General features: G+C 42.4%; 1 protein-coding gene and 1 long non-coding RNA gene across 3 annotated transcripts in view; one reads left to right on the forward strand and one right to left on the reverse strand.

Moving 5' to 3' along the window:
- Positions 1-19,948, forward strand: part of LOC146074621 (uncharacterized) — an 81,328-nt gene that overhangs the window by 9,171 nt on the left and 52,209 nt on the right. For both annotated transcript variants that reach the window (XR_014473440.1, XR_014473439.1), the window contains exon 4: positions 19,569-19,664. This is a non-coding gene — a long non-coding RNA (uncharacterized LOC146074621). The remainder of the gene's footprint in view (positions 1-19,568; positions 19,665-19,948) is intronic.
- The window catches only part of SLC2A13 (solute carrier family 2 member 13), a 216,138-nt gene continuing 205,063 nt past the window's right edge, over positions 8,874-19,948 (reverse strand). The window contains exon 10 of the mRNA XM_083182944.1: positions 8,874-15,755. Coding sequence (XP_083039070.1) covers positions 15,529-15,755 — 227 coding nt within the window. The 3' untranslated portion in view covers positions 8,874-15,528. The remainder of the gene's footprint in view (positions 15,756-19,948) is intronic.

Genomic DNA, 19,948 nt, shown 5'->3' on the forward strand with positions numbered 1-19,948 from the left:
ATTTAAAATACATTTATATTGATAACATAGGGAATTTGAGGCAAATTTCATAAAATGATTGTGTAAAAACACAGAAATAAGTGGTTGGTAAATAATTTTCGAAAAAACATTTAACAGGGTTTATTTAAATTGCCTAAAACAAAATGCCATTGGCTTTAGTATTCAGGGTATGATAACCCAACTCTTCATATTTTGTTTGTATGTGAGTTTATATATTTTACAATGTACAGTATTTTTGTAAGAAAAACGGTACTTGTGTATTATCACGGTGCCCGTTAAGTATTTTACGTACGGTCCTATTCAGCATAGTGTCCCTTCAGCACGGCGGCGGCAGTTACTTGTGTATTATCACAGCGCCTGTAGTGTCAGTGTAGTTGTACCGTCCAGTTAGGTAGTCAGCATAGTGTCCTTCTAGCAGGTCAGCGTAGTCAGTCAGTCTGGTGAAGCGTCTGTGACTGCGCCTGTATTTCTGTCTCTTCGAAGTGGAGCAACTGTGACTGCGCTAGGGACTGTGACTGCGCTAGCGGAGCTTTATGCACTCAGCGTAGTCAGTCAGAGGTGAAGCGACTGACTGCGGCTGTACTTCTTAAAATTAATTTGGAATGGCTGCTGAACCAATGACAATATTTAACCTGCCGCAGATGGAGAGGAATCTATGGCATTTTTTCAAGAGCACCACTTGCTGCCACAGAAGCAAACCTGTCTCAATGGACACCCAAGGCGTTTGAGCATAAAGGAGTATGTTGTGCTGCCACATTAAAACATGCAGAAAGAAGGTCAGTCTCCATGCGGCACATTGGTTTCACGGCTGTTGCATCACGTTTCTGACCCTTCTGCATTTTATTTTTTCGTGGGCAGAGGAGCTTACAAGCTTACAAGCATTTCATTTTCAAAGTTATCAAACAAAACCACCATTTTGTATAACAATTTGATGCATGAGGCCTGCACCCTTGATTTGATGTCCCAGCCCCAACGACGGATGGCGGACCCGGCAAAATTGTCGAGGTGTACGAAAGTCTATTTGTCCAGCGTAAGAATCATGTTGGACGCGTCCTACCTCAGCAGTGAATCTTTGGTGGCATATCCCGTGAGACAGGTGAATGTTTCATAACACCAGTGGCCAGCCGTGATGCCAGCACTTTGATGTCCGCCATCCAGACGCATATTGAACCGGGTACCACCATATTCTATTTACTGTTGGCGCACATACAACACACAACTTGAGCAGGCGGGGTAGCATGTGCACGTCAACAACCACTACAATTTCATGGACCCAGACACGGGTTCATACCCAAATTATTAAAAGGCTCTGGGGTTCATGCAAGTGGAGTAACATGAGATAGAGGGGCACTGCGTGCCAATACCTTGACTCCTACCTACAGGAGTTTATATGGAGCAAAACACTTGGTGCAGAGATAGCTTTCCTGTGCATTTTACACACAATAACTCTGGTCCCAACAGCCGACACAAATGTTGACGCAGCTGTGTCAACATCAGCTGCATTCGAAAGGCATGCAGAAAATGAATGACTGTTTTTAGAGTTTCTTGGACTTGTTATTTCTTCTTTATTGTTCAATATAATCCAGTTGCCAGTTTACAAATGTTGTCATTACTGTTTAAGATGGTTGATATGCCAGGTGTGAATGTTTTCTTTAAATTCCTCGCCACGCTTCGGGCTCGTTTTACGCGTCCCTTCACAGGCTTTAGCCACACTTTATAAAATCAACTCCACACCGACGTGGATAGTGGGGGTATGAACAGGTCGAGAGGATGCATAACACGTGCGCTCACCACACTTTGGGCTGGCATGGATAGTGGGGGTTTAGCATTTGCCAGTATGTAACATGAAGCACTGGCAAATGCGTCCTTTATTGTTTATGAGACACACTTGCGCCCGCACCCCCTTTGTGCATGAGACGCATGTGCTACCGAACCCCTAACCCCAGTTCCCTGAAGCGGACATGGTCAGTGTTGCTGTACCCTGCCGCAAGAAATACTGAGATGCTCATGCATCTTAGGCAGATAGAGCGCCTCGACGCCGGTGCCCGCAGGATCGCCGGCGTCCGCCAGTGCAGGGGATCTGGCGGTTACCGGCACTGTGTAAGAGGCTAGGGGATGCTGCGGACAGTGCTGCAGCTCGCGGGGACAGTATGGTGACTATGCTGCTTTAAGGGGACACTACGCTGAGCTGCCGCGGGGACATTCCGGTAGGCAGCCATTGGGCTACGCTGACAACGTAGCTTAGCCTACGCTGAAAATGTAGCGTAGGCTGGCGCGGTGATAATACACAAGTACCAGAAAAACAAATAGATAACATTTTAAGGCAGAATAATGCTGGGTACACACTGCGCTATTCTCGCGACCCCCTGATATAGTTACCCATATTGGCGATGCCACGGGAGAATTATATTGCACATACACACTGACTGATACCGTTCAGTGATTTCACCCGCGCCCTGCTCCATCCATGTGGTCGCTGACGATGTTGTCAGATTGAACTGCATTTACAGTCATTAGGGAGGGGGGGGTCCTTCACGACCCAAGGCAAAGTGCATAGTTAACATATCGTTAACGGTATATCGCCCAGCGTATACCCAGCTTAAGTTAAAAGTTGAAAAGAAATGAGTCGACTATAAACAATTTTACATAGTTAATTTAATTTAGATTATTTTATGTAAGAAATAACATTTCATTATGGGCAAAAATATTAATATTGGTGAACCACCTTTATGATATGAATAAATTATGACTTATAGAGGGAGATGTGCAAATAAAATGATAATGGTTAGAGTTTTGTAGAATATGTCAGCGTTATCTGCTTTAATACATAAAGGTTAATTGTAAGTGTTAAATAGAGGTGGATATAGCACATTTGTCACTTAGTGCCTCTTCTTATACACCCCCCTCCACAATTGTTTTCCAAAGCAGGAGTTATATAACCAGTATTGTTTTAATACTGGGGTTCCAATTGTAAAGCACAACAGAATATGCTGATCTATATAATTGTTAGGATTAACAATTTATAGAATAACTAGTAAGTTTGTAACGTTGTGTCCTCACACAACTAGCTGCAATATACTATGTGGCATGAGAGACCTGGTCTAATTAAGCCGTTCCGATATGTATAGCATACAGTCTTTAATTTACATTTTGTGCTTTAATTGCAATGCCATCACAGCAAAACACCATGCAATAGAGACTTTGGGCTGCTACTTTTAACATACATGGATTAGTTCTAAACAAATATAAATTTGCAGATGAAGCACAATGAAACAAGGCATAAATAAAGCTGCAGCTGCCGCATTGCAGAAATTTGCAAACAGATTTAGGCTATTTCACACACAGATGTACAAATGTTGCACATCAAAAAAGTGATCAATGCAATCTAGAAATGTACTGTACTTTTGTTGCTTCCAGGTGTTTTATTTGTGCTAATAATATGCACATATTGAAACCACAGTTTATGAGGACACGTTTCTAAGTTAAAGCCCTAGTTGTGTAGAATTAGAGTGTAGCTTGCACTGCTTGCCATTTTGTTAACACATTTACAGATGGTGATAGAAAACATATCATAAAAGAGAAATGGTTATTTCTACAATATAATTCCAACACATTTCACTCAAAGATGGATAAAGGAGGTGGTTTTCTAGAGTTGTGATTTTCTGATGGTACAATGTTTCGCTACCAACAACATTTTGCAGAGTGCCATTTCCTTGCAATATCACAGAATTATAGTCTGAACAGAACTAGGATAATTATGGTCCGTGCATTCTGTTGAAGTAAAATTTAAGGCCAATCTGATTAAAAATGTGCAATATATACCCACCGGTTGTTGGAGGAACTAGATGTTGGAAGGCACGTTTATTTATATATGGTGGGATTGTCCTAAACTCTGCCCATTCTGATCAGAAGTTGAAAACTTGATTACCTCTTGCAGGTGCTGGGTATACACCTAAAGATTTATCTGCCTGGAAGGATCAAAAAGCTGGTAATGTATGGGAAAATCTGGCGTCAATCATTTGCTTCCAAATGTTGGAAGGCAGACAATAGTCATTGACAAATTGGTTAAAGTCGTTTGATTTAAGGTGCCCATACACAGTGCGATGACATGGTCCGATGCGCGCTTCTGCGGGCATCGCACAGTACAACAAGCATGTGCTGCACATACCTTTTGTACTGCCCGTGGATCGCATTGCACGCAAAACACATGCAAAACACATGCGATCCAGCCAATAACGGGTGCGATCATACTGTTTTACAGAGTTTGAAGCAAATAATCGTCACTTGCTCCAGATTTTTGTTCCCTATAGACAGATAAATCTTTAGATGTGTACCCAGCTTTACAGTCATGTTTACTCTTAAATTTAAAATCTCCAGTCTAGTGAGATCCCTAGGGCTTCCAGTCTAAATATTTACAGTTTTTTAGCAGCCACTGGCGAGATAGCAGCGTGCTTAAAACATCCTTCGGCACCCTTCCTCCACACCACCCTCTCTCCAGGATCTTGTATGGTTAAAAAATTGATTTTTTTGTCCATTATCTTGTAAACCACCTTCCGGATCTCATATTTCCGAATTTTCCTACCATCTGTTTAAAGATTTTACAGTTCGCCCTACTATGGAGATTCCCATCTGGATCTAGACCCCTCTACCTCCACCTTCTGCAAATTTACATATTGTACCCTAATTTCTCAACCTTAAAGAATGTGGTACATCTCTAAATAGTTTTTCTAAGCCTGTAACTGGCATCTTTGGTACTTTATACCATACATGCCTTTACTTGTTATTGTTATTTGTCTATTTTCTCTGATCACTGGATGTCCTCACTTATTTGCTTATATTTTTCAGTATTGTATTTTATGTTCATTGTACCATAATATAATAAAGGCTTTAAAAAAAATGTACAATATAGCAGCCATATAAGGATTGAGGCGAATATTCTATACAACTGTATCAGAATCTGTAGTAGTTGTGTCAGGGCTACAAATATGTTGGTCTAACAAAAAAAAAAACAACATTAACAGTTCCTGAGGTGTAATTCATGTGATAGGCAATTGTAATAATATATATCTTTGTTGAAATAACTTTAGATCTCTGCTACAGAGAATACAACATGAGAAACTTTAGATGACTACTTTGGACGTATAGACGTCAAAACTTGAACTGAAGTCTTCAAATGTCTTATAAGGTTGTTTAAAAATGACTGCAATATGGATGCAGGAATATGTAGTTCACTGAGCAACAATTTATACAACGGATGAAATTGCAGAAACATGTGAATACCTTGATCACTGCGTTTATTTACTACCTAGTGAACAGGCAGTAATTTAGCGAAGTCATCATCTAACAAAATTCCATCTCAACCTCTATAGTTCCATTACAATTGAAGTACAGACTTTCACTTTTTAAACCATGTGAATTCTTAATATTAGTAGAAAAAAAAATCTTAGAAACAATGATCTCTAAACAAAAAGTAAAAAAAACACACAAAACACCTTAAAAAACAAAATATTCCTTATTTTGTTGTATGTTTTGTAATTGTGGCACATTGCTATAGCTATGTAATATTTTTCACAACACCTCTTAACCAAAGTTTCTCATTTAAATAAAAGAGTTAATAAATTGTGATTGTGTGTCATGGTTTTATTTGGCCACATATGTAATGATTGTCAGCCACGATTACTGTTTTTCCCATCATATTGACAATAAATAAATGTATTTGGTGCTAAACCACCAACCCAGTGGTTCTTAAACTGTGACGTTGCACCCTGGGGTACCTTGAAGGACTTGCAGGACTGCCCTGGATTGGTGGTTCATGACAAATTCATATTATTTCTCATCAAGGTAAGAAGCAAATTGTGGACTAACAGAAATTAATACTGTCCATTACTACATAACTGATCCTAAGATTTTCTCAATGAGAACATTTTGGCCTAGGAGTGCCGGAAAACAATTCTGATACTCATGGATGACCTGATTTAGAAAAAAACTGGGAACCACTGCACCAACCTATGGCACTCCTGTAAGTTTCCTATGGCACACAGTCTGGGAACCGCTACATTCATCTATAAATGTTTTCTGCATTTGCATCCGAAAACAATGGGAAGAGAGGTTTTGGATTCTGCACACTAAGGGTTAATTATGCCCTCTATCGGGCCTATGCCGCTATTGTGCTGATGTTTGCATAGCGGGGGTGCTATCCTAACAACTGAAGGTCAACATTCAAAAAAACACAAGGAAAAAAGCAGTTGTGAGCGGACGCACTCCTATCTGGGAAAATGGACGTTTCTTTTTTAAATGGGGAACTCCAATTATCTTTATTAATATGATCCTGATAAGGAGATACCCAATGATTGTGCGAAATTGAAGGGGTTAAAAATTCTTGGACAAACAATACATATGTGTGCTGAAAAATAAAGATAGTGTTAAAGATTAAAACGTGTTGGCAGATTTATTAGGGGGGATGCAGCTTTTATTTAAGGGGATTATTTCCCTTATGCTTTGCAGGTATGGGTCACACTTCTGTACTGGTTGTAAGGCTACTATGTTTCAATTGGCCTTAATAGGCTTAACAATATTTGACAATTGGCTTTATATTAAATAGCCTTATGGGTGTGTCACTTAATACATATTGTACATGTTTTAATACAATGTATATAACAGCACACTTTTTGCTGGTTCAAAGCCCGAATTTTCGGCTTTGCAACAATGTACAGTATATGTATTTAGTGTGAGGTCGTCTGGCATTCACGTGAGCTGGCAGAGCCCTCTATTTTACATGCTTGTGGGGACCTCTGCTGGTGGTTGATGGTACACTATTAACTTAATGGTATGAATGGCTATTCAGCGTGGAATTAATGAATCACCTACAGACGATCTACTGAGTGACCTCACTTGGACCAAGGGGTCCTATTATACTGTGCTGCTTATCAATGCTCTCACCCCTGTGTATTGGGTGGTGAGGTCACTCAGTAGATCGTCTGTAGGTGATTCATTAATTCCATGCTGAATAGCCATTCATACCATTAAGTTAATAGTGTACCATCAACCACCAGCAGAGGTCCCCACAAGCATGTAAAATAGAGGGTTCTGCCAGCTCACGTGAATGCCAGACGACCTCACACTAAATTCATATACTGTACATTGTTGCAAAGCCGAAAATCCGGGCTTTGAGCCAGCAAAAAGTGTGCTGTTATACATTGTATTAAAACATGTACAATATGTATTAAGTGACACACCCATAAGCAGTGTTCCCTCTAAGCTGTGCGCACGCACACAACTCGACAAGCGTGCGCACAGACATTACAACAGAGCGCACAAAGCAGCAGTGGTCCCTTTTTGCATTTGTGGACTCAATTGATGTGTGTTTCACCCATTAACTACATTGTTTGCTGTGTTTTGAATGTTTAATATCATTTTGAAGTAAAGTTAACACAAATGCTGAATGTCATTTTCCAGTTATATATAAGTGACGCACACAAATTTAAAATCCCTTCCAAAGTTGCACAGCCAAAATCTTTTGCCGCACACAGCCTTCGTAAAATTAGAGGGAACATTGCCCATAAGGCTATTTAATATAACACCCATAAGGCTATTTAATATAAAGCCAATTGTCAAATATTGTTAAGCCTATTAAGGCCAATTGAAACATAATAGCCTTACAACTAGTACAGCAGTTTGACCCATACCTGCAAAGCATAAGGGAAATAATCCCCTTAAATAAAAGCTGCATCCCCCCTAATAAATCTGCCAACACGTTTTAATCTTTAACACTATCTTTATTTTTATGCACACATATGTATTGTTTGTCCAAGAATTTTTAACCTCTTCAATTTCGCACAATCAATGGGTATCTGCTTATCAGGATCATATTAATAAAGATAATTTATGTTCCCCATTTAAAAAAAAAAAAAATTGTTTACACAAACTTAAGAAACGTCCATTTTCCCAGATAGGAGTGCGTCCGCTCACAACTGTTTTTTTCCTTGTGTTTTTTTTGAGCATCCGAAAACAAGCATGACCTTTCCTCAGTTGACCAATGTGTCTTGTTTTTGCTCTTAAAAAGATTCCAAGAGCTACTACTATCACCAACTGATCCTTCGTACTCCGAGGATATAACTTTGTTAGCTTTTATTGCCGGATTGCTTTTTTGTAACAGTATTGGGATGTCAAGTTTCAATGAAGATGGCAAAAATTCAAATCAACCTGACCAACACCTCACATTTACTTTAAAACCCAACATACAGTAGGAGCCCATCTCTTCTATCTTCCTTAGGCCATGGCTCAGGATGGCTAGCCATGGCTATCCTATTGTTCTCAGCTGCAATACAAGAAATAGAACAATAGAGTAGGGGATTAGATAAAGCGAGGGCTGCCTAAGCCAGAGCGTACGTAAGAGGCTTACATTTTTTGGGTTGGCAGGAAAGAGTTAATGACTGCTAGTGGGCTAAAGTTAGTTTCAGTTTTGTGGTCAGACTATGGGAGAGCTTAGGGGCGTGAGCTTAGGAGAGGGGTATATAGGCAGGTCCTTACAGGAAATACTTCCTCTTGCAAAAGTTTCTTCAGCCTGCAGCATGCAGTCACAGGCAGCAGCATGCAGACACAGGCCAGCAGCATGCAGACACAGCCCAGCAGCATGCAGACACAGCCCAGCAGCGTTTACACAGCTAAGTGCCTGTCTTTACACCTTTTGATTTCTCCCTTGCGCTTTCAAAAACATGTCCCGTCCCTGCCGCCCAGCTCCCCCTCACCGGCGTTTCCTGGATGACTATCTGACCCATCCAACCTCCCAGCATGCATAACCCCCCCTGGCTCCCGCCTCAGGGGCTGCCCCGGCCTTGTAGCGTTATCCCCGCCCGCCCCCGGGCCTCTCAGCCTGCTCCCCCCCCCCCACTTGGATTTTTTCTGCTGGCTTCTTACTGCCGGGGCCTGATCCGGACTCACCCATATCGGGCCCGGCCGCGGCCGTCTTTGCGGTGGCCCCGGCTCCCCCTCCATCTCCCCTGCTCACCTCAGCGGGCGCGCTCTCAGCGCCCGCTGCCTCAGTGTCCGGTCCCCCGCCGGCTAGGCCAGAGGCAGCTGCGGATGACGCCGCAGCTCTTAGGGGGGTGCAGCCCTATGACGCGACGGGCGGCACTTCCGCCCGAGCGTCTGTGCACGATCCCGGCTTCTCCGGGACGGGCGTCCCAGCACTCACGCACGGAGCACCACACTCGGGTGCCCCGTCCACCAGTAAGGGGTGCAGAGGAGCGAGCACCACCATATAGGATGGCGGCCCCCGGCTCCCGGGTGCATGGTCACCCGGGGACGCCTCCGCCCGTCAAACCCCGCCCCAACCCCCGTCCCCAGCATATCAAATTAGGGGCCTCATTCAGCCCCCAGCCAGGGCCGGCCCCAAGAGATCAGGGACAGCCACACAGCAACCTGTCCCACCCACCTACCCGTCCACCCCACTAAGGGGGCGGCGGGCACCACCAGCGCTCGTCCCTGCCCCTGGGGGAATACGGGCACCGGTGACCCTCACCACCGCTGCCCAAGGGGCGCCGGACATTCCTGCCCTCCCCCCCTGGCTCCCCCGTCTCCAGCCGGGGAGCCGGGGGTCCGCCCCCCGCACCGCACCGTGCCCCAGCGGGTTCGGCGTGGAATGCCGCGGCCCCCGCTGCGCCAGCCTCCGGCGTGGTCCAGTTGTGCCTGCCCAGTCCTTAGTGTCGGCCACCTTTGCAATCCCCCTCCGTCCTTCACCTGCGCAGGGATACGGGCAGGGGGAGCGGTTCCAACCCAGCGTGGCTGCCTGGCAGGCCTACTCCTCCCAGCAGCAGTCCCTCCCAGTGTCAATGACACCATCTTTATCCCCGTCCCATTACCCGCCTTTCCCCTCCCATTACGGTCCCCAGCCCACATGGTCCTTCAACTTCCAACTGGGGTCCGCGCATTCGCAGGCAACCCCGGGTTACCCCTGTTACGTCCCCCTGGTTCCTGGCAACAGCAGAACTTTTGGCAGCAGTCCCTTCCCTTCGGGCCCCCTCCTGCCCCTTCATACCCCCCTTGGGCCCCGCCGTTCAATGCGCATGGGGAATCGGATCCGCATCAGCTTCCGCCCCCCCCCCATACCCCCCACGCTGCAGTCCATGGCAGGGCCGCGCTGCGGTCCTTCGAGAGCGCGGTGAATTCATCGGGTAACTTTTCATCTTTTGTCTCCTCAGCAATTTCTTCCAGGTGGCCGGCTCCAGCCACCACTACCTCTTTACCATCCACCATGGATCCGAGCGGGAATGTTGCTCCACCTATACCCGCGATCCTTCCCGGGGCCCAGCCGGCCCTCTTGCCTTGCCCGGAGGCGGCTGTCGAGGGCGTCGGGTCAGCACGTCCGTCTGCCGGGGTCCAGACGTCCGGTACATCCACCGTCCTTCCTTCCCCTGTGAGGTCGGGAACCGCCGATGCGGCTGAGACCGGGACTTCACGCATCATCCGGCGGGAAACGGATTTCCTCCTCTAGGTATTCAGACAGTACCAGCTTTTCAAAAAAAAAGACCCAGGATATAATCCTGGGTTTTGGTGCTGATCCATTTTTGGCGTCGCCGCCGCAAGCTTTGCGGCGGCTGCAATATTTAGTGCTGAAATTGCCTGTGCGGGCAGCTACCTGCGCAGCGGCCAGCAGGCTCCCTGACTCTTCCGTTCAGACAATGGGCGCTGGTTTTGGAACAGCTAGTGTTCCGGAATCAGGGGTGTGAAGGACTTTCTTGCATTTTTACCTCCGTGGGTCCTTATTAATTTCAATTCGGCCCACCTCCCCCTTCCGGGACACACGAGAGGTTTTTATCAAGTTTTCGACTTCACTTGGGTCCATTGTACTAACTTACCTTGCCGTACTAATCAATGCAATGTATAATTTCTAACGGTTAGGAACATTTTCTTTCAGGAACTTTTTCTTTCAGCCTCCACTTCAATTAGGTTAGGGGGTTTTGTTGAGGTTTAGTTCAGATTTAGTTCAGGATAGCGGACACTTAGGTAGGTCTTCGTGGGTGGCATGCGGCGGCTCTTAGAGCTCATCTAGTTAATCTCTTAAGAGCCTGGCGGTGGCGGTAGGGCGTCACGGTCCAGCGGTCACTTGTGGCATAAGAGGGCGCTGGGAGGCACTACCCCCGGGAAAGACGGCGGGGTGTCCTGCCTTTGCGGGGGGGCGCTGTGGGCACTTCGTCAGCGGAGTGTCCACACCAGCCAGAGAAGGGGTGGTGAGACTTCCCAGCGTTAGGTTGTGCCTTAGTCGGATGGGGCCGTCTCAGTCGTCCCCATGTTAATATCAGTCAGTTGGGGCGTTTAAGTCGCCGCCATTTTTGATGTGACTAGAGCTGGGCAGCCGTGACGCCTTATTGCCAGCCCTTTACGAAGAAGGGTCATACCACTTAATAAATATCCTATGACCTTTAAATCTAATTGCTTTGGTGTCCGTGTCTTTATTGTGTCAGTGTGAGTTTATTCTTTAGTTAAGCTAGCTTAAGGTGAATGTTAAGGTTCAAGCCAAATAAATGTATAGACGCCTTAGATAAAGCGAGGGCTGCCTAAGCCAGAGCGTACGTAAGAGGCTTACATTTTTTGGGTTGGCAGGAAAGAGTTAATGACTGCTAGTGGGCTAAAGTTAGTTTCAGTTTTGTGGTCAGACTATGGGAGAGCTTAGGGGCGTGAGCTTAGGAGAGGGGTATATAGGCAGGTCCTTACAGGAAATACTTCCTCTTGCAAAAGTTTCTTCAGCCCCACCCACCCTCCCTTGCCTTTGGCATTTCAATTTTATAGTCAATTCATTGGTACATTTACCATTATCAGAACTGGGGCGGTAGGGCGTCACGGTCCAGCGGTCACTTGTGGCATAAGAGGGCGCTGGGAGGCACTACCCCCGGGAAAGACGGCGGGGTGTCCTGCCTTTGCGGGGGGGCGCTGTGGGCACTTCGTCAGCGGAGTGTCCACACCAGCCAGAGAAGGGGTGGTGAGACTTCCCAGCGTTAGGTTGTGCCTTAGTCGGATGGGGCCGTCTCAGTCGTCCCCATGTTAATATCAGTCAGTTGGGGCGTTTAAGTCGCCGCCATTTTTGATGTGACTAGAGCTGGGCAGCCGTGACGCCTTATTGCCAGCCCTTTACGAAGAAGGGTCATACCACTTAATAAATATCCTATGACCTTTAAATCTAATTGCTTTGGTGTCCGTGTCTTTATTGTGTCAGTGTGAGTTTATTCTTTAGTTAAGCTAGCTTAAGGTGAATGTTAAGGTTCAAGCCAAATAAATGTATAGACGCCTTAGCCAAATAATCCAATTACTCACTTAATCCTATTATAGAGAAAGATGGCAGTGGCTCCATCTGTACTGCACAATGCAACCAATAGCAGCAAAGTGCCTTTAGTACATGTGAACATATGAAAATAAGGTACTTGTTTAGTTTCACGGCGGCAGTTATGTACTTAACGTAGCGTCCCTTTCAGAATCAGCCACGTGTTCCCACGCCCAGCGTAGTTAGCCAGTCACAGAGATCAAAACGTGGTGAGCGCAGCAAGCCCCATGAGGGGACGCTAATTACCTTACATGTAATCTGCGTGCACACTATATAAAATAAACTCCATGCCGTGGATAGTGGGGGTATGAAAAGGTCGGGAGGACGCGTAATGCGGGGCTCGCTACACTGATAACCTAGCTTACGTTGCCGCCGTGAAACTACACAAGTAAGGCAGCCGTTGGGCTGATCTTAGCGCAGCGCTGCTGCCGGCGCTCCACTGATCACATAGCTTAGAGAAGTAAGGCAGCTGTTGGCGTGCTGCCAAGATTCAAACAGCGTAGCGTACAGCTGCCGCCATGAAACTAAACAAGTACCGAAATTAAGACTTAAAATCAGGGATTCGTTTTTCAGGAATTTAAGATACCAAATTCTTTAAAAGTGTAGTGTCTCTGAATAGACTAATACCCCTTTCAGACAGAAAAGTCTGAAAATCCCGGCAAATACACGGCATTTCAAATGCCGTGTCAATTTCCCGGGAGCAGCCTGACCCCCCTTCACACAGAAGAACAAATTACCGGGTTGAAAATTTCTACCCGGTAATTTGCTGAATAACACGGGTATTTCTTCTGTGTGAAAGGGTCAACACGGGTCATAAATCCCGTGTCCTCGACCCTGGTCAATTCCCGGGTCGGAGACACGGGATTTACGACACGGGTGTGATCTTTCACACAGAAAAAGGACCCGTGTATTTAATGAAATTCCCGGGTGGAACTGCTTCACCCGGGTATTTCATTTTCTGTGTGAAAGGGGTATTATAATTGCATTTCAATATTACCCTATCTATAAATGATGGATAATTAGTTATTAGTTACATAAACCTGTTACATAACCTAGCAGAAGCATTTTGAGAACTTTCCTTAGGCCAGCAAATATCTACATTTATAGTGCCATGTATTTCTTCTTACAGTACATTGTATTTTCCGTAAACCCCAGGCCATGCAGAAAATTGTTTACAGGAGCTTTTACAATGTTACACAGATATGTAAATTATATTTACTACCGAATATATACGTACTTGCTATACCAGCATGTACTTGTTCCATTTTTAACATTAGTGACAATGCATTGTAGTATTATTAATCTTTGGAACATCTAGTAATTTCTCAACACAGAAGGACGGGTACACTTTCGGACAATGGGCTGATGGTAGGGTGATTTCCCTTCGTCCCGGACCTTCCCCAATTGAATGATGGAACAATCTGTCATTCCGACCTTCTATAATATGTACAGTGCCCTACGTGATATAGTTTGATTGACTGTGCAGCAAAATGAAACAGAGCATACACATTAGACTATATGCACAATATGTAATTCAGATATGGCAAAACGTGGCAATATAATTCTCATTTTCTGCCATTAAATCCAAGTAACCCACTGAAATAAAAATGAGTTGGTGCACAGTAATCAAGTATTTTAAATAAAATGATCTGCACTTGTAAACAATTTCTTAAAACTTTTTAAACCACCTTAAATGTCAGTGCTCTCTTACTCACCTTTCACACAAAAAATATGTGTGAAAGGGCCTACCCAAGTCCAAATTGCCAAAGGCCTCAAAACCTGTGTACTTTTTTTTTTCTACGCCTGGGAGGAGTTCCTGTGGTGTTAAAGGAGCGACCCAGGTTACCTTTCAAAGCTTATTGTGCCCTCATTATGGTAGTGTTTATAGTGACATACAAGGCAGACACAGGATCAGGGTCAAAGCAGTATAGAAGCTGTAACACGGGGTGCATTTTACTTGCAGGCCATTTTTTTTCACCTGAAAACTAGGTATGTTCCTGTATACAAGTAAAAGAGAACTTATTGGGAATTTTGTTTCAACTTCCTCCGGGCAGGTAAAATAAAATCCCTGGCAGTGCTGGCTTTTGGGGACAATTGACAAGGGGATCAATTAAGTGTGATCATTTTCATGGTTAATTGAATTCCCCACCAATAATTACAATAGTCTGATTCCAATACAAGGACATGTCATTGGCAACTAGTATCTTTTACGCACCTAATAGCATGCATTATCATGGACATTGTTTCTATTTCACTCTGATAATGTGACTGGTATACTGTACTTACATAAACAGAAACAAGTGTTCAAATCATAGTAAACCAAGTAAAACACAACAGTAACATGAATGTAAACATATAAACTGCATTTTGTTCAGAACCCTTCACACCACACAGTTTTCTTTTTTCAGTTAGTATTGTTAAGCAAACAAACAGCTTTGGCTACTTTTAAACCTTAACTAAAAATGAAAGAAAAAAAAATAGAAATTTGTGCTTTTGTCGGTATTGATCATTTGACACAATACTTGGAATGTTATTATATGTTGAAATCTATACTTAATTCTATTGGCATGGCATGTTACATTTTATTTTTTAAAATGTAAAATTATTTTATAAAAAATTTCCTGCAACATATTGTTCGTATTAATATGTATATCTATAGATCTATCTATAGATATATATATCTATATATATATATATATATCTATAGATATATATATATAGAGAGAGAGAGAGAGAGAGAGAGAGAGAGAGAGAGAGAGAGAGAAAGAGAGATTACAGCTATTACAAATCTAATTTGTGCAATATTATTTCTGCATTTACAATTTGATCATATGCACATCAGTGAAAATGGAAATGTTAGCTATCCACTCATGGAATTAACAAAAAGGAAGACTTAAATTGAGCATTTGTAACATGATAATTTTAGCTTTTAGTTCTATTTTAAAAATATAAATGATTATAGTCATACAACACACATATTGATGATTGTAAAATAAAAAGGAGATTTCAGAATATGACATTTTGTTCTTAGCAAAACACATTTGCTTTGCACGGTCACTGAATCTATCTTCCAGTTTAGTAATAAACATCAATTCAGTAGGTTCATTTTGAACTCTTGAGATAACCAGACCAGAATCAGGACTGTGAGGTCACCTATAGCTGTCCTTCTCCAGAAGGCTTTTAAATGATTAGTATGCATCTGCCGAGGAAAGTTATTCCACATCAGATGCATCATTGTCAGAAAGATGATAATTACTTCCCTTTACACGAATATATTCTATATACCTCCCCTCATCAGTATCAGAGGCACCACATGTACAAAGTCTATTTTCGAATAAAGATTCAATTTCCTCCAGCTTCTTTCCTTTAGTCTCTGGTAGGCAGCCATAAATAAATAGGAGTCCAACAAAGGCAAACGCTGCATACAGGAAGAAAGCTCCTGTGAAAGAAAGGAATACATACTGTAATGAACATAAATTACATGTGCATTTCATATACCAGCTCTCTATAACCAACACAACTTCTGGGGTGTAGCCTTTAGTGACATCCAAAATGCACAGATCCAATTCAATACAAGGGAAATAAACAGGCACTTTCACCAGTTTCTTGATTAAAAAACTGAAATAAGTATCAATATAAAATAAACTTGTTAGTTTAGTCCCCATGTTCAATGTTTGACAAATCAAGCAATGAGCACCAACTTTACAGCAAAAACGCTGCTCAGACTTCAACATTTTACATTATTTTACAAATGGCTGTAAAAAGGTTTGTACAAAGATTGTTCACAAATGAAGGCTACAAGACCTCTCACGTGTAATGATCTCCTTTATTCTAATCTCCCACCAGGTCAGAGCAGGTAGAGCACTGCATCCCCTCACAACCTTTAGATTGCACTGCATATCAATCATACCGTCCCAACATCAGTTGTAAGATTGCAGGGCTGGTGTAAACCTGGTCAAACATTGAGTTGTGTAGGGTGATTAAATATCTGCATCTAGGACAAATCAGTGGTTAAAATTCATCACCAACTTATCGGGTGTACAGTGATTATTTCAGGTCACTGAGACCGTGTTGGACTTGGTGCACCACCTTAATAACAGTAGGACAGACATTAAATAGCGATCTTTCCAGCAAAGCATGTCCACCACAGAAAACATCATCTGTCACATTGAAGGTCTGATTCAGAAGGACAGACACATTACCTAAACATCTTTATGGGCACAACATTAGTCATAAGCAACTGGGGTACAGGGGGGGAAAAGCAACTCCTAGAAGTTTATAAAACGAATAGGATGGGATTGTTTCCCATGCACTTGACACGGTACCTAAATGACAAATTATTTTAGGCAGAACTGCCAGTACTGCTGCCAAATTGGGAAAACCTTGGACCAATAAAATCCTGTTATTTTTCTTTTTGCTTACTCATTTTTATGTGGTAGGTAGAACTCCTATCCTAAAAGTGTTATATGCTTGCTTCCTCATCCATCTGATTAGTGTATCATTTGTATTTATATTAACTTTCTAGATTAAGAAATTGTATTACATGTATCTTAAAATGTATTACCTGATGCCTTGTCTAATCCCTATTATATCTCCTCTTTTGGGTATGTACTTTTTATCTTTATTGCAAAAATCCCCCTATTATGTTTTGCATGTATTGTAGACTTAGTCTTCTATGGTGTGTTAAATATCCAGCAAAGCAAGAGGGTGTCTTTATGTTCAATCTTGAGAAATGTTTATTCTTTGAGGATGCATGTACGAATCCCTTTTTTTTTTTTACAAGGTACATTGATGATGTATTTATGCTGTGGCAGGGCACTAGGGAAAGCTTCATAGAGATAATGGAACAAGCTAAAACACTAGATTAAAAGACATCAAATTCACCTATGACATACAAAAGGACAGCATCCATTGTACACAAAACCAACTAATTGCAACAACCTGTTGCAAGCATCCAGCCATCACCCCAGCCGCTCAAAAATGGGATACCTTATTCACAATATCGGATAGTACTTAGAATTTGTAGTGGGGAAGAGGACCGCATTGAGCAGTAAATCCAAAGCTCTTGACACTATAGCAACTAATGTCCCGAAGGTCTGCAATGATAAAGCTGCCCAATCACTTATCTGGGTCAATACTTACACCACAGCCAGCAAGGAATTAGTAGACACAGGTAGAAAAGCATGGCCGGTTATACAAGCCGATCATGACCTGTCCTGCCTTAAAAATAAAGCTCTACTCCCTTGCTATAGAACAAGGTAAAAATATCAAAGACTTGGTGGTACACACTGATGTGTCACGCAAGAAGTCACAGACTTTTTGTCCAAAAAAGCAGGCAATAACCGCTGTCTAGGATGCGCAACTTGCTCATACCTTGAAACAGGCGATCAATTCATCCACCCACACACGGGTGCTAAATTGAAGATCAAACACGTTTTCAATTCTATCAGCAGATTTGTGGTTTATTTTCTCAGATGCCCTTGTGGCCTCTATTATGAGGGCAAAACCATGTGTCAGTTCAACGAAAGAATGGCACAACATTGTAGCGCCATCAAATCAGCACTAGAAGGCAATAAGGTTGAGCAGCCTGTGGGCCAGCACTTTGTTAAGTGCAGACACAGCCTAACATCACTTAAATATAAAATGATTGACAATGTAACAGAGGATAAACAGGGAGGGGATTGTGCAAGAAAACTGCTCTGCCTAGAGGCAATGTGGATACACTTGCTAAATACTGTAGTCCCGCATGGACTCAACGAGAGCCTCTCAATTGTTACTTAGATATCCAGAGACTACAATGTGACTTGCATTATGCCACACAAGACGTTTACCTTGATGTCAATCCAATTACTATATGATGTTCAAAATATTTCACATTGCCTATCATTATATTGCATCAGGTATTTTTCCGTTTACTATTTCCGTGTATTTATTGTGTGTATTTTTTCCATGTACTGTGTCCATGTAGATTCGCTTCTGTACTTTCTTCTTTGTAATTAGCAAACATACTTTTTCTCTGTAAATTAACTCCCTGATGCTGACAAAGGTAGAATGGTCTGCCACTGATGACGTCAGTACACTGCACCGCAATCGAGCATGAGGTGTTCCTCACTGTATATAAAAACTGTAACCTGTAAACTTTTTACTGAAGACGATAATAAAATCGAAACATTGAAACGGAATCTGGCGTGTTGGGAGTCTTTATATCCCTAATTCTTCAAAGACCAAGAGTGCCGCCCATGCAGACCAGACATAACAATTTTATGGGAAGGCACCGGGCGCACATTCGCAGCATTTGGACAAGGAAAGAGTGCTGAGCACACCGCAAGCTATATTGAATATACTTCACTCCCCAGATACTGCAATGGCTGACACAAACTAGGTCCTTTAACCCAAATAGTTGAGGTCTCTGGTAAAATAGAGACAAGAGGCACCACCTAGGGTATAAGATCAATACAATCTTCTCATTTAAAGTGGTAAATAGACCACGCACGTACTCTATTGGTAGCAAAGAACATTCATACAGTAATGTCACATTTTTAAATCATAACAATGCTGTACACTCTTCAAGGCATGCCTGATATGTATTTTATTATAAATTAAATGCTTTTATTGCATTTTTTTATACTAGCTGAATATATAATAATTGGATATTCAATTGCAACAATTGTTCTAAAATACAAAAAAATCCTGAAAAACATTCTAACTGTAACTTCTATGTATTAGTAATGATACAGATGTCAGAATAAATGACAAAGTATTTTGAGCTGTAAATCTATAGCAAAAATGCACCAGTAGCAAAAATGACCAGCTTGTTACTTTTCTTTGATAACCAGAGCTTTTCCCTAGCTTTGATCCATGAAATCCATTAGTTTATCATATGCAGTCTCTTTAGTCTATGTGAACAGACAGAAGATTGCAAATGTTGCATTAATGGCCCTTAATATGAAGATGAATGGTTCAGTTTAGTTATGGATGATGGAAATAGAAAAGAAAATATTTTTTGTATTACGGTCACAATTAACACACACGTGTGTTACACTATCTCTCATTTATATTAGTTTCCTTTATACAGCAATACCTCCCCTGCAGATAATGATAATATACACATCTAGCAGCCTTCAACGCATTCAGCAGTTTTTCAGTTGAAAGCTGCTTACTTACACCAGTGTCTGGAAATCTTAGGTAATTACTGTAAACATTATTATGATCAAACACAGATGTTCATTTTTGTTCATCTTATTTATTGCAGGAAAAGATTGGCTACCTTGCCAACCACTTCAGAAATGTACATTAGCCAAGGAGTAAGAAGGAAGTTGTGGAGTGGTTAACATGTCTGCTGTTAAAGGTAATTATTAATTATCGGAGAGTACTTCTCTTGTGCAGTCTAGTTGGCTAGCAGGAATTACAGTTGTCTTTAGGTCAAGTGCAGGTCAAGGAATTGGTAGATCATTACACACTGTTTCAAATACAGTATCAGGAGAGATGTTGTATTCCACTTACTATAATCATTTTTACATTATTACATTTTGTGCAATTTCCTAGCACTAATATATACTTATTTCGAAACAGACAAAATATTGTATGGTCTGTACAATAATAACTACATGGGCATGTGGACTGTAGTTGGTG

Source organism: Crinia signifera, chromosome 4 (assembly GCF_055691185.1).
Source record: "Crinia signifera chromosome 4, ASM5569118v1, whole genome shotgun sequence".
NCBI classification, from domain to species: Eukaryota; Metazoa; Chordata; class Amphibia; order Anura; family Myobatrachidae; genus Crinia; species Crinia signifera.